The 27,152-nt window shown below is 45.6% G+C and overlaps 1 protein-coding gene across 1 annotated transcript in view; it reads left to right on the top strand.

The window, feature by feature from the left end:
* The first annotated feature begins 2,737 nt into the window (after positions 1-2,737).
* Positions 2,738-27,152, top strand: part of pnkd (PNKD metallo-beta-lactamase domain containing) — a 59,191-nt gene continuing 34,776 nt past the window's right edge. The window contains exons 1-4 of the mRNA XM_060827791.1: positions 2,738-2,903; positions 13,210-13,325; positions 22,026-22,138; positions 26,235-26,293. Coding sequence (XP_060683774.1) covers positions 2,869-2,903; positions 13,210-13,325; positions 22,026-22,138; positions 26,235-26,293 — 323 coding nt within the window. The 5' untranslated portion in view covers positions 2,738-2,868. The remainder of the gene's footprint in view (positions 2,904-13,209; positions 13,326-22,025; positions 22,139-26,234; positions 26,294-27,152) is intronic.

Genomic DNA, 27,152 nt, shown 5'->3' with positions numbered 1-27,152 from the left:
TCTGCAGATGATCAAAAGTGTCAGATGGTGTGAGTAAAGTGTCAACAGCTGAATAGGGAGAGGAATGGCCTAGTGGTATTATCACTGAACAATTAATCCAGAGACCCAGGTAATGTTCTGGCGGAATTTGAATTCAATAAAGAATTTGGATTTAAACGTCTTATGATGACCATGAATCCATTGCTGATTGATTAGATTAGATTAGATTACTTACAGTGTTGAAACAGGCCCTTCGGCCAAACAAGTCCACACTGACCCGCCGAAGCGTAACCCACCCATACCCCTACATTTACCCCTTACCTAACACTACGGGCAATTTAGCACGGCCAATTCACCTGACCCGCACATCTTTGGACTGTGGGAGGAAACCGGAGCACCCGGAGGAAACCCACCCAGACACGGGGAGAACGTGCAAACTCCACACAGTCTGTCGCCTGAGTCGGGAATTGAACCCGGGTCTCAGGCGCTGTGAGGCAGCAGTGCTAACCGCTGTGTCGCCCACAAGGGAAAGGAAAAAGTGAGGACTGCAGATGCTGGAGATCAGAGCTGAAAATGTGTTGCTGGAAAATCACAGCAGGTCAGGCAGCATCCAAGGAGCAGGAGAGTCGACGTTTCAGGCCTGAGCCTTCTTCAGGAATCACCTGGTTGGAAAAACCCATCTGGTTCGCTCATGTCCTTTAAGGAAGGAAACTGCCACCCTTACCTGGTCTGGATTACTTGTGACTCCAGCACATGTGTTTAACTCTCAGCTGCCCTTAATGTTGCCTGGCCGGAGACACCCTCATCTGATGAATGAATTAAAAAAAAGGCGAATGGATGACTTACAATCCAATTAAATGAGGCAGAGAGATAATTACAAAAAAATTAAAAATAAGGTGGTGCTGGAGACAAATCAGAGAAGCAGGAAGCTGGAAGAGCGCAGCAAGCCAGGCAGCATCAGCAGGTGAAGAAGAAAACATTTCAGAGAAAACCTTTCTTTAGGAATGGAGGTGTGGGTAAGGGGAGCTGCAGATGAAGGGGGGGGGGGAGGGTTCTGGATGAGCAGTGGGTTAAAATGGTGAGGTAGTGACAAGTAGTGGGTATGATCTAGTTGGTCAATTGAAGGGATGAATCCAGTTGGTATGATCTAGTTGGTCAATGGAAGGGATGAATCCAGTTGGTAGTTAGAAGGAAGGGTTTATCAGAGGAGATGGAGGGGGAGGGGCTGGGAAGCAAACCGGGGATGGGTGGTAAGATTATTTGAAATTGGAGAACATAGAACATAGAACAATACCGCACAGAACGGGGGCTGAGTTGACTACCTTAGCAGGTAGGGCATTCCACACCCTTACCACTCTCTGTGCAAAGAATCTGCCTCTGACATCTGTCTTAAATCTATCACCCCCTCAATTTGTAGCTATGCCCCCTCATACAAGCTGACATGATCATCCTAGGAAAAAGACTTTCACTGTCCACCCTATCTAATCCTCTGATCATCTTGTATGTCTCTATCAAATCCCCCCTTAGCCTTCTTCTTTCCAATGAGAACAGACCCAAGTCTCTCAGCCTTTCCTCATAAGACCTTCCCTCCCGGCCAGGCAACATCCTGGTAAATCTCCTCTGCACCTTTTCCAATGCTTCCACATCCTTCTTGCAGTGGGGCGACCAGAAATGTACACAATACTTCTAGTGCGGCTGCACTTGGTGTGGTGTGGTGTGAACTCACCCTTTCCCCATCCACAACTCTCCCCTCCCCTTTATCTACAGCTCCCATTACCCCCAGCCCCTGTCCTGGAGAAGGGTTACACCCGAAACCTTGACTTCTCTACCTCCTGATGCTGTGCTCCTCCAGCCTCCTGCTTGTCTACCTTGGATTCCAGCATCTGCAGTTGGAGACATACTAAATGACCTGAACAACATGATTGGTTTAAGAGTTGCATGACTGAGGGTCTAACCAAACACAGGCAATCTTGTGGGCGGCACGGTGGCACAGTGGTTAGCACTGCTGCCTCACAGCGCCTGAGACCCGGGTTCAATTCCCGCCTCAGGCGACTGACTGTGTGGAGTTTGCACGTTCTCCCCGTGTCTGCGTGGGTTTCCTCCGGGTGCTCCGGTTTCCTCCCACAGTCCAAAGATGTGCGGGTCAGGTGAATTGGCCATGCTAAATTGCCCGTAACGTTAGGTAAGGGGTAAATGTAGGGGTACGGGTGGGTTGCGCTTTGGCGGGTCGGTGTGGACTTGTCGGGCCGAAGGGCCTGTTTCCACACTGTAAGTAATCTAATCTAATACTATGCAAACTAATTAAGGTAGAGGGATTGTAACAATTGATCAAGGATTAGCACAGGCCAGTAAGGAAAGTTTTACAGGTACAGAACAGTGTGGTGGGTCATATGCAGTGCAACATGAACCCAGGATTACTGCTGAGACCATCTTCATGGGTGTGGAACTGGGACATCACTTTCTGCTCCGCGATTCTGCTGGTGAGGAATTTAGCGACTCTCCCTCAGTCAAGCTGTCAATCATCTGGGAGCGGGGTCACACTGTACTGGCTGTCAATCAATTCCAGACCCCACGCCCACAAGGGGGCGTGGTCGAGACACCGTCACCGCCCCCCACCTGCTCCTTATTTGGCGACGGGGGGGGCGGGTATTCGCTGGCGGTTTGTTGGGTGGTGCTGCCAATCAGGTGAGGCACCGCCCCCGCCACGCCACACAAGGCGGGTGAAGGGGCGGGGTTCCGGGGTGCGCGTGCGCAGTGATGCTGAGCCAGGCGCTAACTTGCGGCCTGGCGGGGCTGGCGATTGGGGTTCCGTTGTTGCTGTTAGTGTTGGTTTCGTTGCGGTGGCCGGCCGCTGGTTTTCGCTGCTGGCTGGGCTTTCCGAGGCGGCTGATGGCTCGCACCGAGAAGCCGCTGTTTAGGATCGCGTAAGTGGCTTGTCCGGTCGTGACATGGGGGGAGGGGGAGGTGAAGGGGAGCCTCACTGATGATGGCGGGCCGCCACCTGCCTCAGGAGGGCAACGGTCGGCGGGAGTTGTGCGCAGGCGCGGGCCCGTGGATCGGGCGCGTGTCAATCAAACCGAGAGCTGTCAATCAAACGCCACCTGTCAATCAATGCCACTTTTGCAAATCCGCGGGCTGTAATCTCCCTCTGATCTGCTGCTGCTAATGCCCCTACAATATTTGGCAGCCCATGCAAATACTTCTTCCCCAAACCCATCGTGCGTGCGGAGCTGGGTGCAATGCAAATCTAATGTGGCCCTATCCAAAACCGTTTGAACTAAGCCAAATTGACAACAACGCAGAGCGGTCCATGGGCTCGGAATGTGTTAGGGTAAAAAAATGAGGTCTGCAGATGCTGGAGATCACAGCTGAAAATGTGTTGCTGGTTAAAGCACAGCAGGTCAGGCAGCATCCAAGGAATAGGATGCTTGGATTCCTATTCCTTGGATGCTGCCTAACCTGCTGTGCTTTAACCAGCAACACATTTTCAGCTCGGAATGTATTAGCCTTATTGTCACTTATCCTGCTATGCCATCCAATGAACGCAAGATGTAAGAGCAGAATTTGGCCAATCAGCTCATCAATTCTGCTCTACCATTTGGTGAAATCAGTGAAGAAAAAGGCCATAAGAGAATTAGTTTTCTTCAGATGTTCTTCCATTCAATGAGATTGCAAGAACATAAGGAAGGTTCAAGAGGGACATGGGCTAAACAACGGAAAATAGGATTAGGTAAAAACGACGACTGCAGATGCTGGAAATCAGATTCTGGATCAGTGGTGCTGGAAGAGCACAGCAGTTCAGGCAGCATCCAAGGAGCAGTGAAATCGACATTTGGATTTTACTGCTCCTTGGATGCTGCCTGAACTGCTGTGCTCTTCCAGCACCACTAATCCGGAAAATAGAACTACCTATATGCAGAATTGGTTAGCACTGCTGCCTCACAGTGCCAGAGACCCGGGTACAATTCCTGCCTCAGGCGGCTAACTGTGTGGAGTTTGCAAGTTCTCCCTGTGTCTGCGTGGGTTTCCTCCGGGTGCTCGGGTTTCCTCCCACAGTCCAAAAATGTGCAGGTTCGGTGAATTGGCCATGCTAAATTACCCGTAGTGTTAGGTGCAGGGATAAATGTAGGGGAATGGATCTGGGTGGGTTGCGCTTCGGCAGGTCGGTGTGGACTTGTTGGGCCAGGGCCTGTTTCCACACTGTAAGTAATCTAATCTAATTGGACCATTTAGTCTATTCATTCAATGAGATTGGTTTCTGCAAAACCTTCTTTACTTTTGCTGGTTAGAAACCTATCAGCTTTTGATTCTGCTTAATGACACTCTGTGATAAAGATTTTCTGCATTCATTACAATCCCAAGAGAAAGAAAATCTTCATCTGTGTTTTAAATGACCACTATTTTCTACAAGTTATACCCTCTGATCCAACACTCTCTGAATCTGCACTGTCGATCCTTCTAAGTATCTGAAATATTTCCATAAGGTCTCTTCTCATTCTGCTCAATTTCAGTGATTACAGGCCCAAACAACTCAAACTCTTCTGCACAGAAACACACCCTTCGGTCCAATTCGTCCATGCAGACCAAGTTTCCCAAACCGAGGTAGTCCTATTTGCCTTTGTTTAGCCCATATCTCATATCCCTTTTGACCTTTCCTTATTTATTACTCTTAAGAAACTCCTTCCATAAGTGGAGCAAAACTGTATTCTAGGTGTGGTCTGAAGTAGTTTGAATTGTTTTAGCAAGTCCTCCCTTTCTTCTACTCTGTTTTCTTGAAATAAAGGCCAGCATTCCAATTTCTCCAGCTTCCTCATTTCACCCCCCCCCCCCAGTCCCAACCCTCGGACTCAGCATTGCCTTCTTGACCTCCCATCTTCTTCCCGATCTCTCCGCCCCCCACCCCCTCTCCGGCCTATCACCCTCACTTTAACCTCCTTCCACCTATCGCATTCCCAACGTCCCTCACCCAAGTCCCTCCTCCCTACCTTTTATCTTAGCCTGCTTGGCACACACTCCTCATTCCTGAAGAAGGGCTTATGCCCAAAACGTCGATTCTCCTGCTCCTTGGATGCTGCCTGACCTGCTGCGCTTTTCCAGCAACATATTTTCAGCTCTGATCTCCAGCATCTGCAGTCCTCACTTTCTCCTAGTTGATTTTAACCTACTGCAAATCCTCTTGCAAGAATGTCTTTTTTGAAGTAGCTCTCCTTCTCCCTCTACAAGGCCTCCTCCATCACCAGACTATGGCAACACGCCAACCACAAGGGATGAATGCAGATTTCTCCAGCTTCCTCATTTCCCCTCCCCCCACCTTTTCTCAGTCCCAACCCTCAGTCTCAGCACCGCCTTCTTGACCTGCAATCTTCTTCCCAACCACTCCGGCCTATCACCCTCACCTTAACCTCCTTCCACCTATTGCATTCCCAACGTCCCTCACCCAAGTCCCTCCACCCTACCTTTTATCTTAGCCTGCTTGGCACACCCTCCTCACTCCTGAAGAAGGGCTTATGCCCAAAACGTCGATTCTGCCTGACCTGCTGCGCTTTTCCAGCAACACATTTTTCAGCATTCCAATTGCTTGCTTTGTAATGTACTTTCTGTTTGCATTGCTGCATGTTCGGTGTGTGCTCCACACTCGGAGAAAGAAATTTTGTAGGTTTTCATGGAACTAGATGAACATTAGTAGAGGAGGGAGGATGAGGTATAAACAAGGAAGAGGAAGGACCTGTTGTGTTTGGAGCTTGGGAATCATGGAATGTTCAGAAGAGCATTTCTGCAAGTAATTCCTGGTAGTAAAATGGAGACCGTGATGATGGAAGAGAGATTTGAGATGAGAGAATGATCATCTGTCTCACGCAAGGTTTGTTCTATCATGAGATTATACACAGCACACAGATCATGTTTTGGGCTCAAGTCCCACTGTAGGACTTGATCACATAATTCCGATAGGTTTACATTCCTGTGCGGAAGAGGCATTGCTGAGTTTGGAAGAGGTCCCAACATTTGCCACTTCCTGCCTGGCCACCTAAGTAATTCTGATTGCAGAAAATTATCCCAGCACAAATTGAATTCTATACAAATGGGGCTAAGAAGCACAGGCTGTTCTAACAATCCCTTAAGTTACAGATTCGTACATTGCTCAATTAGATGTTGTTAACACCAATCACGGCAAAGAAATTTTAAAAACAGCATGTTGGGAACAAATAGTCTGGAAATAGTGCTGGTCAGACTGATGCATACTTCAAGAGCAGAGTCATCATCTTATCTCATTGAGGCATACGTTTCTGTGGTTGGAGTTGAGCAATAATGCAGTGGGAGTGAGGACCTGTGGGTTCCGAATGCTGACCCTAATCTAGAACACTTAATTCTTTTATTTACTTTGCCACAGAATGTTCACATTACTGGCAGGACAGTGATTGTCCATCCCCAGTTGTCATTGAGAAAGTGGTGAGAGTGTTGCTGGAAAGGCACAGCAGGTCAGGCAGCATCTGAGGAGCAGGAAACTCGAAGTTTTGGGCAAAAGCCCTTCATCAGGAAGTGGTGGTGTGTCATCTTATGAAAGACCATTGAATTGATTGGTAGACTGTTTGTTTTAGAAAGCAATCAACCACAGTGCTGTGGGGTTGGAATAAGGCAGATGTCTATGTCAGAATAGGATTGAAATTTAGTTTCCTAAAGGGCATAACTTAAGCCGATGAGTTTTTACAGCAACACAGTACTTCCACGATCATTGTTAATGAGAGCGGCTTTTATTTAATTTGTTTATTGGCTTAGGCTGATAAATGACAAATAACACTTGGACCACACAGGTGTCAGGCAATGACCCATCTCCTACAAGAGAGAATTCCAACCATTGCCCTTGCTATTTAATGACACCAAGGATATCCTCCATGTTTTGTGGCACAATCGCTATGATAAATGCTAATTAGATCTGGTCACCTTGCTATAGGAATGATGTTATTAAACTGGAAAGGGTGCAAAAATGATTTATAAGGATGTTGCTGGCGAGTTGGGGTTATAAGGAGAGACGGGATAGACTGGGATTTTTTTTTTGTTTACCTGAAGCGTAGGAGGTTGAGGGGTGATCTTAGAGAGGTTTATAAAATCGTGAGGCGCGTAGATAAGGTGAATGGCCAAGAATCATTTCCCTAGGGTGGGGGAATCCAAAGCTAGAGAGCACATGTGTAAGGTAAGAGGAGAAGGATTTAAAAGGGATCTAAGGGGCAACCTTTTCACACACAGGATGGTGCATGTATGGATTGAGCTGCCAGAGGAAGTGCTAAAGGCCGATGGGGTGACAACATGTAAAAGATATTTGGACAGATAGATGGATAGGATAGGTTTAGCGGAAAATGGACCGAAGAGGCAAATGGCTAGTTTAGTTTGGGAAACCTGGTTGGAATGGACAAGTTGGACTGAAGGGTTATTTCTGTGCTGTGTGATTCTCACTTTAACACTTCAAAACCAGCAATCAATGAAGTGGTCTCGGTCATCAGATGCATAATTGTATTCAAATGCAATCTGTAACGTCCTGACTTGGCATTACCAATTTACTATGGCTTCAGGAAATCCAAAGTGAAGGCAATAGACATTAGGTGCAGGAGTAGGCCATTCTGCCCTTCGAGCCTGCACCGCCATTCAATATGATCATGGCTGATCATCTTTAATCAGTATCCTGTTCCTGCCTTACCTCCATAACCCTTGATTCCACTATCCTTGAGAGCTCTATCCAACTCTTTCTTAAATGAATCCAGAGACTGGGCCTCCACTGCCCTCTGGGGTAGAGCATTCCACACAGCCACCACTCTCTGGGTGAAGAAGTTTCTCCTCATCTCTGTCCTAAATGGTCTACCCCGATTTTTAAACTGTGTCCTCTGGTTCGGCACTCGCTCATCAGCAGAAACATGCCTCCAGAGTGTCCAATCCTTTAATAATCTTGTATGTCTCAATCAGATCCCCTCTCAGTCTTCTAAACTCAAGGGTATACAAGCCCAGTCACTCCAGTCTTTCAGCATAAGGTAGTCCTGCCATTCCAGGAATTGACCTTGTGAGCCTATGCTGCACTCCCTCAATAGCCAGAATGTCTTTCTCAAATTTGGAGACCAGAACTGCACACAGTACTCCAGGTTGGTCTCACCAGGGCCCTGTACAGCTGCAGAAGAACCTCTTTGCTTCTATACTCAATCCCTCTTGTTATGAAGGCCCGCATACTATTAACCTTCTTCACTACCTGCTGTACCTGCATGCTTACCTTCACTGACTGGTGTACAAGAACACTCGGATGTCTTTGTACTGCCCCTTTACCTAAATTGATTCCATTTAAGTAGTAATCTGTCTTCCTGTTCTTGCCAACAAAGTGGATAACCATATGTTTATCCACATTAAACTGCATCTGACCACTCACCTAACCTGTCCAGGTCACCCTGTAATCTCCTAACATCCTCCTTACATTTCACCCTGGCACCCAGCTTAGTATCATCAGCAAATTTGCTAATGTTATTACTAATACCATCTTCTATATCATTAATATATATTGTAAAAAGCTGCGGTTCTAGCACTGATCCCTGCGGTACCCCACTGGTCACTGCCTGCCATTCCGAAATGGAGCCATTTATCACTACTCTTTGTTTCCTGTCAGCCAACCAACTTTCAATCCAAGTCAGTACTTTGCCCCCAGTACCATGCGTCCTAATTTTGCTCACCAACCTCCTATGTGGGACTTTATCAAAAGCTTTCTGAAAGTCCAGGTACACTACATCTACTGGATCTCCCTCGTCCATCTTCAGAGTTACATCCTCAACAAAATTCCAGAAGATTAGTCAAGCATGATTTCCCCTTCATAAATCCATGCTGACTCTGACCTATCTTGTTACTACTATCCTGAAGAAGGGCTTGTGCCTGAAATGTCGATTACCTGCTCCTTGGATGCTGCCTGACCTGCTGCGCTTTTCCAGCAACACATTTTTCAGCTCTGATCTCCAGCATCTGCAGTCCTCACATTCTCCCAGAAGTGAAGGCGTGCCAACAGCAGCACCAAGCAAAGCTTAAAAACAAGGTGTCAACTTAATGAAGCCACAACACAGGACAACCTACATACCGAGCAGCAGGAAAGTGATAGTTTGTTCTTAGTAAACAAGTGACCATAAAACACAGGAGGAAAGGTAAGCATTCAACCCATTCACACTCCATACCCTTGTTTCCCTGACCAATTAAAAATCTGTCTGCTTCAGCCTTGAATATGCAGAACAACCAGCCAGTTCTGCCTTCTGGCCAGAGGCTGGAAGAACACCACAAGCCAGGCAGCGTCAGGGGTTGGAGAAGTTGATGTTTTGAGTGTAACTTCTTCTGGACAGTCCTGAAGAAGGGTTAACCTGAAACGTTCTCCACCTTTTTAAGGTTTCCGGCTTGCTGTGTTCTCCTAGCCTCCTGCCTGTTTTCTTCGGATTCCAGCATCCTCAGTTTTTTTTTGGTCTCTGCAGCCACTTGGGCAAAGAAATCCACAGGTACGCTGCCCATGGAGAGAAGGAATTCCTCCTCTTTGTCCTAACCCCTTATTTCTGAGATTATGCCATTTGTACCTAGACTCTCCCACAAGGGGGATTGATCTCCACATCTACCCTGTGAAGCTCCCTCAGAATCATGTTGAGGATCTTGTTGAAATATACTTAATAGGTACAAGCCTAACCTCCTACATACTCAGTATTAGCCTAGTGAACCTTCTCTGGACTAGGTCATGTTGTGGCTGTACGGGACATTGGTTAGGCAGCTGTTGGAATATTGAGTGCAGTTCTGGTCTCCTTCCTATTGGAAAGATGTTGTGGAACTTGAAAGTGTTCAGAAAAGATTTACAAGGATGTTGCCAGGATTGGAGAATTTGAGCTACGGGGAGAGGCTGAACAGGCTGGGGCTGTTTTCCCTGGAACATCGGAGGCTGAGGGGTGACCTTATAAGAGGTTTATAAAATCATGAGGGGTAGGGATAGGGTAAATAGGCAGTCTTTTCCCTGGTGTCAGGGAGTCTAGAACTAAAGGGCATAGGTTTAGGGTGAGAGGGGAAAGATATAAAAGAGACCTAAGGGGCAACATTTTCACACAGAGGGTGGTACGTGTATGGAATGAGCTGCCAGAGGAAGTGGTGGAGGCTGGTACAATTACAGCATTTAAAAGGCATTTGGATGGGTATATGAATAGGAAGGGTTTGGAGGGATGTGGGCCGGGTGCTGGCAGTTTGGACTAAATTGGGTTGAGATATCTGGTTGGCATGGACAAGTTGCACTGTTTCCATGCTGTACATCTCTAAGGCTACCTTTAATTACAGCTTATCTTATCTTCGATAAGGAACCCAAAACTGTTCAGAGTATTCCAGCTCTGGTCTGATTAGTACCTTGTATTGTTTTAGCATGATTTCCCAATTTTATAGTCCATTTCCTTTGAAATTAAAAAATGTGCATGCTAGATTTTTGTGATTATTGCGCAATGACTTCTAAATCCTGTTTCCTGCAGTTTTCCATTTAAATAATATTCAACTCTTCTATTGTTCCTGCCAAAGTGCACAACTTCACATTTCCCCACACTATATTCCACCTGACATGTTTTTATCTGCTCATTTGTCTGGTCTGCATTTACCTTCCCACCTATTTTTGTGAGATTCATAAACTTGGCCATAGTACATTCATTTTCTTAATTAAAGTCATTAATGTATATTGTCAATAATTGTGGCCTCAACGCTGATCTCTGTGGCACACCACAAGTTACAAGGTGCCATCCTGAAAATGCACCCCTCCTTTTCTCCCAACTCTCTGCCTTCTGTTAGTTAGCCATTCCTCTATCCATGCCAATATACCTCTGTAGCACCATAGGCTACTTCATAAGACAAGAGCCCAGGAGGCAGTACCTTATCAAACACCTTTTGGCAGTCCAAATATATTACATCTTTTGGTTCCCCTTCATCCTGTTAGTTACCTCATCAAAGCATTCTAATATGATAATATATACACATTTCTATTTTTGGAAGCTATTTTTTATGTTCATTGAAGAAAGTTAGTGAAAATCAATCATTTCCGATATTTCCTGATGAAGGGCTTATGCCAGAAACGTCGAAGATTCCTGATGAAGGGCTTATGCCCGAAACGTCGAATTTCCTATTCCTTGGATGCTGCCTGACATTCCTGATGAAGGGCTTATGCCCGAAACGTCAAATTTCCTATTCCTTGGATGCTGCCTGACCTGCTGTGCTTTAACCAGCAACACATTTTCAACTGTGATCTCCAGCATCTGCAGACCTCATTTTTTACCCATTTCCGATATTTCCCATTCTGCTGATTTTACATTAGATGTTTCCACCTTTGGCATGGTTTGTGGAGTAGTGGGTCTTGATTACTCCTTTTGTCAGAGTCATTACACTCTCAGTATCCTGGATTTAACATGTACTAGAAACTAATCTTTACCAGCCACACACATACCTGCAAGAGTTGGTCAGAGGCTAGGGAGTCTGCAACAAGTAATTTGACTTCTATCTCTCCAAAGCCTGTTCACTATCTATAAGACGCACGTCAGGAGTGTGACAGAATACTCCCCATTTGCCTGGATGAGTGCAGCTCCAAAAGCACCTAAAACCTGACACCATCCAAGATAAAGCAGCCCACTTGATTGACATCAACATCCAAAAGCATCTAACCCCTCCACCATAGATGTTCAGTATCAGCAGCCTGTACCAAATACACGTTCACTGCAGAAATTCATCAAGGCTCCTTAGCATCTTCCAAATCCATGGCTATGTCATCTAGATGAACAAGGGCAGCAGGTGCATGGAAACATCACCATCTGCAGGTTCCACTCCAAGCCACTCAGTATATATTGCTGTTTCTTAGTGTCCCTGGTCCAAAATCCTGGAATTCCCTCCTAATAGCAAGTGGACTGCTGCGGTTCAGGAAGGCAGCTCACCGTTGCCTTCTCTGAAAGAACTAAGGCTGCACACTAAATGCTTCCTCAGCCAACGATATACATGACCCTTGAATTTGAGAAAAGTGCTCGGGTGAACCCATCTCCACACTCCTAACCACTTGCTGCATAAAAAAGTAGGATATTATTTCAAAATTTGTACAGTGGTCAGCGCTGTATAGCTGCAAGTTTGATTTGTATTTCAATATTGCGTTGGTCATGAAGTGAAGGACATAATCTTATTTTTCAGAGTTGTGAGAATGGTCTTTGGAAATGTGTTTCCATGCATTGAATGAGGCTATTTCTTGACAGGTAAAAGGAAGCCTTGATGTGAATTATTCAGTGCTTTAGAAAACTGGGATAGAAAAGAGAAAAAGAAATTGCAGTGTTGCCAAGCAACAAGGCGTCCTTTGGTACAGGGAAACAGAGACAGAAACAAGTTTCCTTTTGAAAAGAAAGAACCATCCAGAATGTTTGGATGTTCAGGTTTCTTTCAGAAACTGTAGCAGGTTATTTGACGAGAAAGTGTAGAAGAGCAGCAATGCTGTTTATCAGCCCGAAGAACTGACCGAGCAGAGGAAAGAAGTCCCAAGTGGTTTAATGTCAGTAACAGAAGGCTGTGCAAGAGATTAAGAAACATGAGCTGTGTTAGCAGTTCGTTGAAAGGTCTCATGAAGAGACATTAACTGAGGAAATTGACCTTGAATGGAGGCAGAAGATTGCTGGAAAGAAGGGAGTACAGCTATATGACCTAGAGAAAGCCCCCTCAGTTGGAAAGAGGGTTATCCTTCATGGAGGTTTGAAGATCTCTTAGGGGTTGTTGTTGAGGGTAAAAGGGTTGAATCTTTATTTCTGGTATTTATAGTAAGACCGTCAACTAGTTCTTATATGGTGTAAACTATTTTGCCCCCTTAGTGTCAAATAAACTTTCATATTCTGTTAAATGTACACTGGCAGCCTCTTGTGATTATGCTATGTGACTGACCTCCAGAGTAACCAGTCAGCAAAAAATAAAACTCATGGTCTATCAAAATAGGTAGGACCACAAAATGTGGGATCTTGTAGTGAGTGGTATTGTTCCTAGTTCTGGGGCCAGAATGTCTAGGTTCATATTCTCCTTGTCCTAAATGTGTGTGAAAAGCTAACCAAGCTGATTGATAGTCTGGTTTCCTTCTGTGTTCTGACTTGCTCTGTGTTAGGATCATTGCACTAATTAATGTGACTCAGTTACAGAACTCGCTGTTTCTCTTCCTCTTTCCATACCTGTTAATATCCAATGCTGTCTTTTTAGGTACACACTATATACAAGGACAAGACTAGGGTACATCTTTCACAAGAAACAGTTGAAGAAGACTCGAGATCATTATCCTAGTGGCCATTCCATTGTCTGTCCTAAAATCATTAATGGTAAGTTTTCTGTTTATTAATGAAGGTAAAATTCCCATCCACCCCCTCAACTGCCTTCTTTAAAATCATGCTAATCACGTTTGGTAGAGTTTGGGGCAATGGAATTATGTCTCTGATCTGTTAACAAATATTGTCTTAAAACCACTTTCCCTTATCAAGTATCCTTTAGAAACAGAAAGTTTAAGCACCATTCCAAAACATTGAGCCCCTCATCCAGTTTGATACATCCAAGCAGCAGTCAGAGAACACTGTGCCATCTGAGCTGTCTCACTGACCCTGTCTTTCTGCTGAGTGTTGGAACATCTTCAAAGGCAAAGTAAGTGACTGTCATGGTCAGGTAGCTGAGACAGTGGGCGGCACGGTGGCACAGTGGTTAGCACTGCTGCCTCACAGCGCCTGTAGACCCGGGTTCAATTCCCGACTCAGGCGACTGACTGTGTGGAGTTTGCACGTTCTCCCCGTGTCTGCGTGGGTTTCCTCCGGGTGCTCCGGTTTCCTCCCACAGTCACAAAGATGTGTGGGTCAGGTGAATTGGCCAAGCTAAATTGCCCGTAGTGTTAGGTAAGGGGTAAATGTAGGGGTATGGGTGGGTTGCGCTTCGGCGGGTCGGTGTGGACTTGTTGGGCCGAACGGCCTGTTTCCACACTGTAAGTCTAATCAGCTTGATCACATTCTCATTTTTGGGACCTTGTTATGTACAAAGTCATTGCCACAATTACATAGAAAACCACACTTCTGAAGGTGCTTTATAAACTAATTGTTTTAATCTTTCAGTTCAAAAATTTTGGGAAGCCTAAGTTTTGAAAAATGTTATAGAGGTTTATAAAATCATGAGGGGCATAGATAGGGTAAATTGAGAAAGTATGTTCCCTGGGGTGGGGAAAGTCCAGAACTAGAGGGCATAGGTTTAGGGTGAGAGGAGAAAGATATAAAGAGACCTAAGAGGCAACTTTTTCACACAGAGTGTTGTGCATGTATGGAATGAGCTGCCAGAGGAAGTGGTGGAGGCTGGTACAATTGCAACATTTAAAAGACATCTGGATGGGTATATGAATAGGAGGGGTTTTGAGGGACATGGGCCGGGTGCTGGCAGGTGGGACTAGATTGGGTTGGGATATCTGGTTGGCATGGACAGGTTGGACTGAAGGGTCTGATCCATGCTGTCCATCTCTATGACTAAGTTCATTCTTGAGTTGTGGGCATCACTGACTGGGTCAGTATTTATTGCTTGTCCCTAGTTGCTCTGGGGAAAGTGGGGGTGAACTGCTTTCCTGAACCGCTGCAGTCCATGTACTGTAAGCAGATCCTCGATGCTGTTTTGGAGGGAATTCCAGGATTTTGACCCAGTGGACACTGAAAGAATTGTGATACATTTACAAGTAAGGAAGGTGAGTGGCTTGGAGGAGAACTTGAAGGAGGTGATCTTCCGATATATCTGCTGCCCCTGACCTTCTGGCTGGTAGTGGTCTTGGTTTTGAAAGATGCTGTCTAAAGAGCATAGTCTTGGATAGTCTCCAAAAATCTTTAGGCTCTGTCGCAATGAGGTCGAAGGCATTCAGTCTTGAAATATCTCCTCCCTGACGCGTTTTGTTATAATTCCCATGTGTACAAGAGGAGCAGGTTTGCAAGGGGGTGTTTCCACTCACTGAGAACAATCCTTATTCTTTTGTTGACAACACCTCTGGTTTATGAATGAATGCGCCAATTAATTAGCTCTGCCTCGGTGATTTGTACCATCGCCTCTGAGTTTGACATTGGATTTCAGACTCACTCCAGAGACTCGGGTACAAGTGTCTCGGCTGGTACTCAAAGGTAGCACTAAGGGAGTGCTGCATTGTCATGGGTACTGCCTGTCCTATGAGGTGATAAATGGTGGTTCTGTCTGCTTTCACAGGTGGCTGTATAGGATTCCATTGCCACATACAAACAGTCCTCTCAGGTGATGTCCATTAGTTATCTCTTAAACAGCATCACCAGAAGCATGCTGAATTGCCTGGCCTGCTGTGCTTTGACCAGCAACACATTTTCAGCTGTGATCTCCAGCATCTGCAGACCTCATTTTTTACTCACCAGAAGCATGGCATTTTTAATTTCACGGCATGTGGGAATTGCTGGTTGGGATGACCTTTATTGTCTGTCCTTAATTGCCCTCAAATGTGGTGGTGAACGCCTCCTTTAATCAGTGCCGTTGTTTGGTGTAGATATACCATCAATGCTGTAAGAAGGGAATTTGATCATTCTTGACCCAGCAATGTTGTAGAAAACAACATAGTTTCAAATTTGGATAGTACGCTCCTCGGAGAGGATGGTTGTCCCATGTATCTGCTGCCCTTGTCATTTTAGTTGGTAGATGTCACAGATTCGGAACATGTTGTCAAAGGTGCCCTGGTGAGCTGCTAAAATGTTCATGGGTGGGATGCCAATCAAGCAAGCTGTGTTACCCTGGATGATGTTGAGCTTCTTGAATTATTTTGGAATTGCAGTCATCCAAGCAGAAGGAGAGTGATCACATTCTCTTAATCCGTGGACTTCAGTCCCTTTTGTCTAGGTTGTAGTGAGATTGGGAAATAAGTGGCTCTATCTAACTCAAACTGAGCTTCAATGAGTGGATTGTTGCCAAGTGGAGTAGTGCATTAGAAAGCAAGCCCTACTATACCTAGAATCCTCACAAAAGTGAAAGATTTTACAAATAATGCAGAGTTCCTCAATTTCGCTGTCTTTTAGATCCAGGTTGACGTCTCAGTAGCAGGTTTATGTACTTAACAAGAATTACTATTCATTGCAAATTAATAGATTTGATGACAGAAAAAGAAGTATGAGCTATTGGAATATAATTCTAGTTAAAACCTCCCAATGCACAGACAGATATGGGAAAAAAACATTGGTGTTATGGGTGGAGGGAAAGACTGGGAATGCAGTTAGAGTCATACAGACATACAGCACAGACCCTTCGGTCCAACTCATCCATGCCGACCAGACATCCTAAATTAATCTAGTCCCATTTGCCAACACTTGGCCCACATCCCGCTAAACCCTTCCTATTCATATATTCACCTGGCAAATGTTGTAATTGTACCAGCCTCCATCACTTCCTGACAGTTCATTCCATACATGCAATGCCATTTGCATGAAAAAGTTACCCCTTGGCTCCTTTCTGTATCTTGCCCCTATCACCTAAACCTTTGCCCTCTAGCTCTGGACTCCCCCAACCCACGGAAAAAACTTTGTCTATTCATCCTATCTATGCCACTCATGATTTTATAAAACTCTGTAAGGTCACCCCTTAGCCTCCAATGCTCCAAGGAAAACATCCCCAGCCATAGAATCCCTATAGTGTGAAAAAGGCCCTTCAGCCCAACAAGTCCATACCGACCCTCTGAAGAGTAACCCACCCAGACCCTGTTATCCGATATTTGCCCCTGACTTCTGCACCTAACCTACACATCTCTGAACACTATGGACAATTTAGCATGGCCAATTTACCTAACGTGCACATCTTTGAATTGTGGGATGAAACCATAGCACCCAGAGGAAACCCACGCAGACACGGGGAGAACGTGCAAACTCTACACAGTCGTCTGAAGTCAGAATTGAACCCGAATACCTAGCGCTGTGAGGCAGCAGTGCTGCTAATAGTCAATTCAGCCTCTCCCTATAGATCAAACTCTTCAACGCTGGCAATGTCCTTGTAAATCTTTACTGAAAACTTTCAAGTTTCACAACATTCTATAGGACACTGACCAGAATTGCACAAATTATTCCAAAAATGGCCTAACCAATGTCCTGCACAGCTGCAACATGACCTCCCAACACCTATATTAAATGCACTGACCTAATAAAGGCAAGCATATTAAATGCTTTCTTCATTATCCAATCTACCTGAGGCTTCACTTTCAAGGATCTATGAATTTGCCCTCCAAGGTCTCTTTGAGTAAAAAGTGAGGACTGCAGATGCTGGAGATCAGAGCTGAAAATGTGTTGCTGGTTAAAGCACAGCAGGTTAGGCAGCATCCAAGGAACAGGAAATTCGACATTTCAGGCCAGAGCCCTTCATCAGGACACTTCCTGATGAAGGGCTCTGGCCCGAAACATCGAATTTCCTGTTCCTTGGATGCTGCCTAACCTGCTGTGCTTTAACCAGCAACACATTTTCAGCTCCAAGGTCTCTTTGGTCAGCAACACTACACAAGACCTTGCTATTAATGAGTTCAGTAAGGCGTTCGACAAGTTTCCCCATGGGAGATTGGTTAGCAAGGTTAGATCTCATGGAATGCAGGGAGAACTATCCATTTGGATACAGAACTGGTTCGAAGGTGGAAGACAGAGGGTGGTGGTGGAGGGTTGATTTTCAGACTGGAGGCCTGTGACCAGTGGAGTGCCACAAGGATCAGTGCTGGGTCCACTACTTTCATCATTTATATAAATGACTCGGATATGAATATAGGAAGTATAGTTAGTAAGTTTGCAGATGACACCAAAATTGGAGGTGTAGTGGACAGCGAAGAGGGTGACATCAGATTACAACGGGATCCTGATCAGATGGGCCAGTGGGCTGAGGAGTAGCAGATGGAGTTTAATTTAGGTAAATGTGAGGTGCTGCATTTTAGGAAAGCAAATCTTAGCAGGGGATATATACTTAATGATAAAGTCCAACAGAGTGTTGCTGAATAAAGAGACCTTGAAGTGCAGGTTCATAACTCCTTGAAAGTGGAGTCAGAGCACTGAGTATAGGATGTTGTGAAATCACGTTTTGACTCTACAGGGTGTTGGTTAGGTCACTTTTGGAATATTGCGTGCAATTCTGGTCTCCTTCTTATCGGCAGGATATTGTGAAAGGGTTCAGAAAAGATTTATAAGGATGTGCCAGGGTTGGAGGATTTGAGCTATAGGGAGAGACTGAACAGGCTGGGGCTGTTTTCCCTGGAACGTTGGAGGCTGAGGGGTGACCTCATAGAGGTTTATAAAATCTTGAGGGGCTTGGATAGGATAAATAGACAAGGTCTTTTCCCTGTAGAGGGGAGTCCAGAACTAGAGGGTATAGGTTTAGGGTGGGAGGGGAAGGATATAAGAGTCCTAAGGGGCAACGTTTTCATGCAGAGGGTGGCACGGTTATGAAATGAGCTGCCAGAGGAAGTGGTAGAGACAAGTACAATTGCAACATTTAAAAGGCATCTGGGTGGGTATATGAACAGGAAGGGTTGGGAAGGATATGGGCTAAGTGCTGGCAAATGGAATTCGATTGGGTTGGGATAGCTGGTCAGCATGGACGGGTTGGACTTGCTTCAAAAAGACCACCATCATCCCCATACCTAGGAAAGCACATGCAATGTGCTTTAATTCTGCCACCCAGTGGCTCTGACCTTCATAATCATGAAGTGCTTAGAGAGGCTGGTCATGGCCGACATCAGCTACAGTCTCCCAGCCTGCCTCGATCCCCTGCAATTTGCCTATTGATATAACAGGTCCACAGCGATTTAACGATGCTATATCCCTACGCCTGCACTCCTCCCTGGAACATCTGGACCAGAAGGACAGCTACATCAGACTCCTGCTCATCAACTCCAGCTTTGCCTTCAACATCAATATCCCGTCCAAACTAATCTCAAAAACTCTGTGACCTTGGTCTTGGCTCCGCTCTCTGCACCTGGATCCTCAGCTTCCTGACCCACAGACTGCAATCAGTGAAGATGGACAACAGCACCTCCTCCACAATAACACTCAACACTGGAGCTCCCCACCAAGGATGTGTCCTCAGCCCCCACCTGTACTCCCTGTACACTCATGGCTGTGTGTCCAAGTTGGACCACCTCAGTTGGGATGGATATCAAACGAGGAATCAAAATACAGAAGGGAGATCGAGGCTTGATGACGTGGTGTGATGAGAACAACTTCTCTCTTAACTTTGGTAAAACATAAAAGAACTGATCACTGACTTCAGAAAGAAAGGAGGGGTACACAACCCCATCTACATCAACAGAACTGAGATTGAGAGGGTGGAGAACATCAAGTTCCTCAGAGTGATGATAACTGTCAACCTGTCCTGGCCTTATGTAGTTGCGACAGTGAAGAAGGCACAACAACGCTGCTTCTTCAGGCGGCTCAGGAAATTCAGCATGTCCATAAGGACCCTCACCAGCTTCGACAGATGCACCAATAAAGGCGTACTGTCCGGATGCATACCAGCCTGATATGACTACTGCTCTTCCCAGGACTGTAAGAAACTACAAAGGGTTGTGTGCACAGCCCAGACCATCACTGAAGCCAACCTTCCATCCATGGACTCCTTTTACACGGCTTGCTGCCATGGAAAGGCTGCCAACATCATCAATGACCCGTCGCACGCTAGTAATGATCTCCTGCAACCTCTTCCATCAGACAGAAGATTCAGAAGCCTGAACACGTGCACCAGCAGGTTCAGGAACAGCTTCTTCCCAGCCATCATTAGATTGATGAAAGGACTCTCTAGCCTGAAATGTTGTTCTTGCCTGGCTCACGCTTTGTGCATCATAACCTGTATGTCTCTGTATAAACTTTTCTCGCCCAACGATCTATATGTCCTTGTTTGCCATCACCTGTCTGCACTGCTCATAAACAAAGCTTTTCACTGTACTCAGATACGCATGACAATAAATAAATCAAATCAGTTATAGCGTCATAGAGATGTACAGCATGAAAACAGACCCTTCGGTCCAACCCGTCCATGCCAATCAGATATCCCAACCCAATCTAGTCCCACCTGCCAGCACCCGGCCCATATCCCTCCTACGGGCAGCATGGTGGCTCAGTGGTTAGTACTGCTGCCTCACAGCGCCAGCGTCCCAGGTTTGATTCCAGCCTTGGGTGAGTGTCTGTGTGGAGTTTGCATATTCTCCCCGCATCTGTGTAGGTTTCGTCCGGGTGCTCCGGTTTCCTCCCACAGTCACAAAGATGTGTAGGTTAGGTGCATTGGCCATGCTAAATTGCCCATAGTATTAGATGCATTAGTTAAAGGGAAATGGGTCTGGGTGGGTTACTCTTCAGAGGGTTGGTGTGGACTTGTTGGGCCAAAGGGTCTGTTTCCACACTGTAGGGAATCTAATCTAATCTAATCAAACCCTTCCTATTCATATACCCATCCAAGTGCTTCTTAAATGTTGCAATTGTACCAGCCTCCACCACATCCTCTGGCAGCTCATTCCATACATGTGCCACCCTCTGTGATCTACCCCATGGATCTCTTTTATATCTTTCCCCTCTCACCCTTAGCCTATCCTGTCTAGTTCTGGACTCCTCAACTCCAGGGAAAAGACTTTGTCTATTTACTCTATCCATGCCCCTCATAATTTTGTAAACCTCTATAAGTTTACCCCTCAGTTTCCGACGCTCCAGGAAAAACAGCCCCAGCTTGTTCAGCCCCTCCCTATAGGGGCTGTTCAAATCCTCCAACCCTGGCAACATCCTTGTAAATCTTTTCTGAACTCTTTTCACAACATCGTTCCAACAGGAAGGAGACCAGAATTGCACGCAATATTCCAACAGTGGCCTAACCAATGTCCTGTACAGCCGCAACATGACCTCCCAACTCCTGTACTCAATACTCTGACCAATAAAGGAAAGCATACCAAGCGCCTCCTTCACTATCCTATCTCCCTGTGACTCCACTTTCAAGGAGCTATGAACCTGCGTTCAGTCCACAATCAAAAATACAAAGAAAATGGTATTTATATGTGAATTATCAATGATCCAATCCATTACTTTGTTGATAATCAGAAGTAGACCGGAGTGTTAATTGGCCATGTTAATTTGTCCTCCTTTATTTGTGGACAGGGCCGACATGGGCAATTTTCAGTGCAGTCAGATAATTGTCAGTGTTGTATTTACTGGAATAGTTTGGGCTGTGGCTGATTTTGGTGCTGAATGGTGCTGAAGACATCTGCTCCAATGTGATCAGGACCCATGTTGTATCATTATTTGTGGGTTATTTTGCCTGCCAGGTTTTATACTATTGTGAAATTCTGAAAAAAAAAATTAAGTATTGGCAAATTCTAGCAGATCCGGTAGGTTCTGTGGTGTTAATGTTTTGAGCCCAACATGAGACTTCTTCAGAATGTCAAGATTTTGGGGAAGTTCTGTTGCTGCTTCCTGTTGAAAGATGCATGTGTGAAGACAGCATTGAGGACTGTGTTCTCTAATGGCCTCAGCTGGAACAGTTTGCTTTGAGTTTACAGAGAGTTCAGCCCATGTTGTGCTGAGATTCACGCTGGAGACAGCACCTTGAGCAGGTGATGGAGGAAAGTCAGCAATTGTTTTAAATACCCTAGTGATGGAAAATGCAGTCTACTTTTGTAACCAGCTTTTCTCGGCGTACTGTTGTTAAAGTATGTAAGGGACAGGAGTGGCTTATTCTAACACAATGCTACTTCTGTAGAGATGACTAGAATGCTGATTTTTTTTTTATGATAGGTCAATATCCCAGTACTGTACCCCACTTTTACATTATCAGACCTGTCCCCACCAGTACTGTACCATGTTTCTGGACAGTAATAGACTTGGAGTTGATTGGGTGCAGTGAAGTTTGGGTGGGGAGAGGGAGGGAGGGAGTGAGTGAGGGAGGGAGGGGGCTGGAGCGCTGTTGCAAGGTGGTCCTGGGACATCGAGTTGAGCAGTGTCTATTGGCGTATCTGTTTCTTCCTGTGTGATAACCTGTCCCCGTTCCCTTAGGTGTGAAAATTCTTCCGGTCCCGATACTGACAGACAACTATGGATACCTGATCATTGACTTGGACACAAATGTTGCTGTGGCTGTTGATCCTTCTGACCCACTAATAATCCAGGTAAGCTACCCACTTTCCTTTTATAAAGAGCTGTTGCCCCAATAGGCTTCTTTAATCCTGTACCATGTCCTCTCTGGCTAAGTGTGCAAGAACATTGAACATAGAAAAGTACAGCACAGTACAGGCCCTTTGGCCCACGATGTTGTGCCGAGATTTAATCCTAATGTCAAATATAGTAACAACCTACACACCCCTCAACTCACTGCTATCCATGTGCATGTCCAGCAGTCGGTTAAATGTCCCCAATGACTCTGCTTCCACCACCACAGCTGGCAATGCATTCCATGCATTCACAACTCTCTGTGTAAAGAACCTACCTCTGACGTCTCCTTTATACCTTCCTCCTAATATCTTCAAACTATGACTTCTCGTACCAGTCAATTCTGCCCTGGGGAAAAGTCTCTGGCTATTGATTCTATCTATTCCTCTCATTATTTTGTAAACCTCGATGAGGTCTCCTCTCTTCCTCCTTCTCTCCAGAGAGAAACGTCTGAGCTTTTTCAACCTTTCTTCATAAGGCAAGCCCTCCAGTCCAGGCAGCATCCTGGTAAACCTTCTTTGCACCCTCTCCAAAGCCTCTGTATCTTTCCTATAGTAGGGCGACCAGAACTGGACACAATATTCCAAGTGTGGTCTCACCAGGAACTTGTAGAGCTGCAGCAAAACCTCGCGGCTCTTAAACTCGATCCCCCTGTTAATGAAAGCCAAAACACCATATGCTTTCTTAACAACCCTATCCACTTGGGTGGCAACTTTGAGGGATCTATGTACTTGCACACCCAGATTCCTCTGTTCCTCCACACTGCCAAGAATCCTGTCTTTAATCCTATATTCAGCATTCAAGTTCAACCTTCCAAAATGCATCATTTCGCATTTATCCAGGTTGAACTCCATCTGCCATTTCTCAGCCCAGCTCTGCATCCTGTCTATGTCATGCTGCAGCCTGCAGTAGCCCTCGATACTATCGATGGCATCTCCAACCTTTGTGGCATCTGCAAATTTACTAATCCATCCCTCAACTCCTCATCCAAGTCATTTATTAAAACTATAAAGAGCAGAGGCCCAAGTACAGAGTTCTGCGGGACCCCACTCAACACTGACCTCCAGGCAGAATGCTTTCCATCTACAACCAACTCTCTGCCTTCTGTCAGCCAGCCAATTCTGAATCCAGATAGCCAAATCTCCCTGTATTCCATATTTCCTGACTTCATGAATGAGTCTGCCATGGGGAACCTTATCAAATGCCTTGCTGAAATCCATATACACCACACCCACTGCTCGACCTTCGTCGACTTGTCTTGACACCTCCTCAAAGAACTCAGTAAGATTTGTGAGGCATGACCTGCCCCCTCACAAAGCCATGCTGACTGCCTTTAATCACACTGCTTTGCGAAATAGTCATAAATTCTATCCCTCAGAATTCTATCCAAAACTTTGCTGACCACAGACGTAAGACTGGTCTGTAATTGCCAGCGATTTCCCTATTCCCCTTCTTGAAAAGAGGAACAACATTCGCCTCCTTCCAATCCTCCGGCATGACTCCCGTGGAGAGTGAGGAGGCAAATATCCTCACCAGCAGCTTAGCAACCTCCTTTCTCGCTTCCCAGAGCAGCCTGGGATAAATCTGGTCTGACCCTGGGGACTTATTAATCTTAATGTTTTCTAAAATTTCTAGCACATCAACTTCAATCTTCATCTGGAAGACTGTATCCCAGCTCCTCTAAGTTTTCATTTATAACAAGTTCCCTTTCCTTGGTGAAAACCGAAGCAAAAAACTCATTTAGAGCTTCCCCTATCTGCTCAGACTCCACATACAAGTTCCCTCCGCTATCCCTGATTGGCCCTACCTTCTCCCTGATCATTCTCCAATTCCTCAGGTATGAGTAAAATGCCTTTGGGTTCTCCCTTATCCTTCCTGCCAAGCCTTTCTCATGCCCCCTCCTGGCTCTCCTCAGTCCATTTCTGAGCTCCTTTCTAGCATGTCTGTAATCCTCTAAAGCTGTATCAGATCCTTGCTTTCTCCACCTTACATAAGCAGCCTTCTTCCTTTTGACAAGAAGTTCCTCTGTTCTCATCATCCAAGGTTCCTTAATCTTACCCCTTCTTACCTGTCTCAGACGAACAAATTTGTGCATCACTCGCAACAACTGCTCCTTAAACAGTCTCCACAATGTCTGCTGTGCCCTTTCTGTGGAACAATTGCTTCCCAGTCTGTACTTCCCTGTTCTTTTTAAACATTCTAAACCCTGGAACATCAAGCAAACATTCCTGCCCCGTTGAAACCCACATCTCTGTATGGCCACAACATCGTAGCCCCAAATACTGATCCATGTTCTAAATTAGTCACTCTTATTTTGGACACTCCTTGCATTAAAGCAAACATACTTTAACTGATCCCTTTGTTTCATTGTGTGAGAAACCTTCCTTTTAGACTCAGTATATCCTGTCACTGTCATGTCTGCAGCTGACCCCCTCTCAGACATGTGGCTCTGATTCCCATCCCCCTGCCAAATTAGTTTCAACCCTCCCGAATCTCATGAGCAAATCTCACACAAGGTTGAAATGTGCCAGTATTTACCCAGGCTTTGATACTGGGAGCTGTGTGCTAAGAGGAACTGGAATGACTTCTCTCTTGAGCCCTTTGGAATTTGCTGCCTGCCTGCTCACTATACACAGAATAATATGTGTGGATATCAGGTTGCATGAGATTAGCCACTTCACCTTTTAATCATCAGGGCTTGATTTGAATCCAGGCCAAAGCAATGGAATGCTCTTCCGTTGTCTGCTGATTTCTGAAATTGAGATTGAAGTAGATGGTCCACAGTGTAGAAGGAGCTTAATCTGTATCTAACCCTGTGTTGTCCCTGTCCTGATGGTGTTTGATGAGGACAGTGACGAGGGAGCTTTATTCTGTACCTAAGCCTGAGCTGTACCTGACCTAGACCATAGAACTTAACAGGGAATAAGTGAGGGCTGCAGCTGCTGGAGATCAGAGCTGAAAAATGTGTTGCTGGAAAAGCGCAGCAGGTCAAGCAGCATCCAAGGAGCAGGAGAATTGACGTTTCGGACATAAGCCCTTCAGGAAGTTTCCTGAAGAAGGGCGAATGTCCAAAACGTCAATGCTGCCTGACCTGCTGCGCTTTTCCAGCAACACATTTTTCAGCATTGACCATTACAGCGCAGTGCAGCGCACTGACCTGTGAAACCAATCTGAAGTCCCTAACCTACACTATTCCATTTTCATCCATATGTTTATCCAATGACCATTTAAATGCCCTTAAAGTTGGCGAGTCTACTACTGTCACAGGCCCATGCCCTTACTACTCTCAGAGTAAAGAAACTACCTCTGACATCTGTCCTATATCTATCACCCCCTCAATTTAAACTAGGACCCCTCGTGCTAGCCATCACCATCCGAGGAAAAAGGCTCTCACAGTCACCCTATCTAACCCTCTGATTGTCTTCTATTAAGTCACCTATTAACCTTCTCTCTAATGAAAACAGCCTCAAAACCCTCAGCCTTTCCTCATAAGACCTTCCCTCCATATCAGGCAACATCCTGGTGAATCTCCTCTGCGCCCATTCCAATGCTTCCACATCCTTCCTGTAAAACACCGACCAGAACCGTATGCAATACTCAGAGTGTGGCTGCTGCAGTGTGTTGTACAGATGAGCTGGGAGTGCTTGTGGGAACAGTGTAGATGGAGCTTTGCTTGTCTCTAGGAACTTCCTGTACTTCGGTAAGAACTAAGCACTGTGATGCTGGAATTTTGAGAGAAAATCATGTTAGACTCACCGTTAACTCTGCTTCCCCAATGATGCTGCAAATGTGTTGCTGGTCAAAGCACAGCAACACATTTGCAGCTGTGATCTCCAGCATCTGCAGACCTCATTTTTTTTCCCCAATGATGCTGCCTGATCTGTTTCTGTTTCTAATCCTGTGCTGTTCTTATCCTGGGATACTATAAAGGAAACTTTATTAAACTTGGTGCTGATATTGAGTAGGAAGATTGGACAAGTTTCTAGAAATTCCATTGAGCCCACAACAAACAAACAATACACTGTTGTTTCCACCTGTTTTATTTTGGCTTTTTAGACACATCTTGAACAGGAGGGTGCGACTTTGGAAGCAATTCTCACAACACACAAGCACTGGTGAGTAGACAGGCTGCTTTCATTTTTGTTGTCAGCCTTATTTCCCGTGGTTTCTGTTTCTCTAACTTGTTCAGGAGCAATGACTTCTGTTCAGCTGCTTCCTGGTAATCACTATACATTATCCCTTAATCTGCAAGTGTATTGGTGGGTTGTTGGACTGTAGAGGCCTCACAGCTGTAATAATTGGTCCAGTTGGAATCAAATCATCTGATCCAGATGGGGGCTAAACAGAGGAGGCTTGGAGTTGCACAGCAGTGAACTGTCTTTTTCTGCTGGGGCTAATGACGCACTGTTACTAATAAACTCTGGGATCTGATAGTGGTATTTTTGAAGGCTGTAATGTCGGAGACCCCAGAGGTCATTAGCTTTGACAGTGGGACAATCCTGGAAAGAGTTTCATGGCCCTTGTGACATGCACATGCGGATTTTTATTCCTGCCCCCAGTCTGATGAGAAGTTTCTCTTAAGCCCCAGTAATGACAGTGAAGTGGTAGTTGGGAAAAAGCACCAGTGTGTAGCTGCCTCCCATTCCCTTATTTCCCTCAAGGCTTTCTCACTATTCTTATGCCCTGATCCTCTCTTGCCTCTCTCCTTGCCCTGTGCTCTTCCCCTACCCAATCACACTAATGACTAGTGCTGTTTCTTCTCTTCCCCTCCGACATCGCTCTCTTTTACCTATCCCTGACGTGATGCTTCCTCCTCCCAACCACAACCCTCCCCTCCCAAACATTGATCCTGGGATTATGACACTTTTCCGGGATTAGTTTGGGATCACCGAGGTATGGCCCATGGTCTCTAACCTGACTGCAGGAAAAATGGGGCTCCATCTGCAGCATGTGACACTGCTGAGGTGTGACATA

The sequence above is a fragment of the Hemiscyllium ocellatum genome, chromosome 7 (assembly GCF_020745735.1).
Source record: "Hemiscyllium ocellatum isolate sHemOce1 chromosome 7, sHemOce1.pat.X.cur, whole genome shotgun sequence".
Classification (NCBI taxonomy): Eukaryota; Metazoa; Chordata; class Chondrichthyes; order Orectolobiformes; family Hemiscylliidae; genus Hemiscyllium; species Hemiscyllium ocellatum.
Note: the sequence above shows the minus strand (reverse complement) of the source record. Positions and strands in the feature narration are given on the sequence as shown.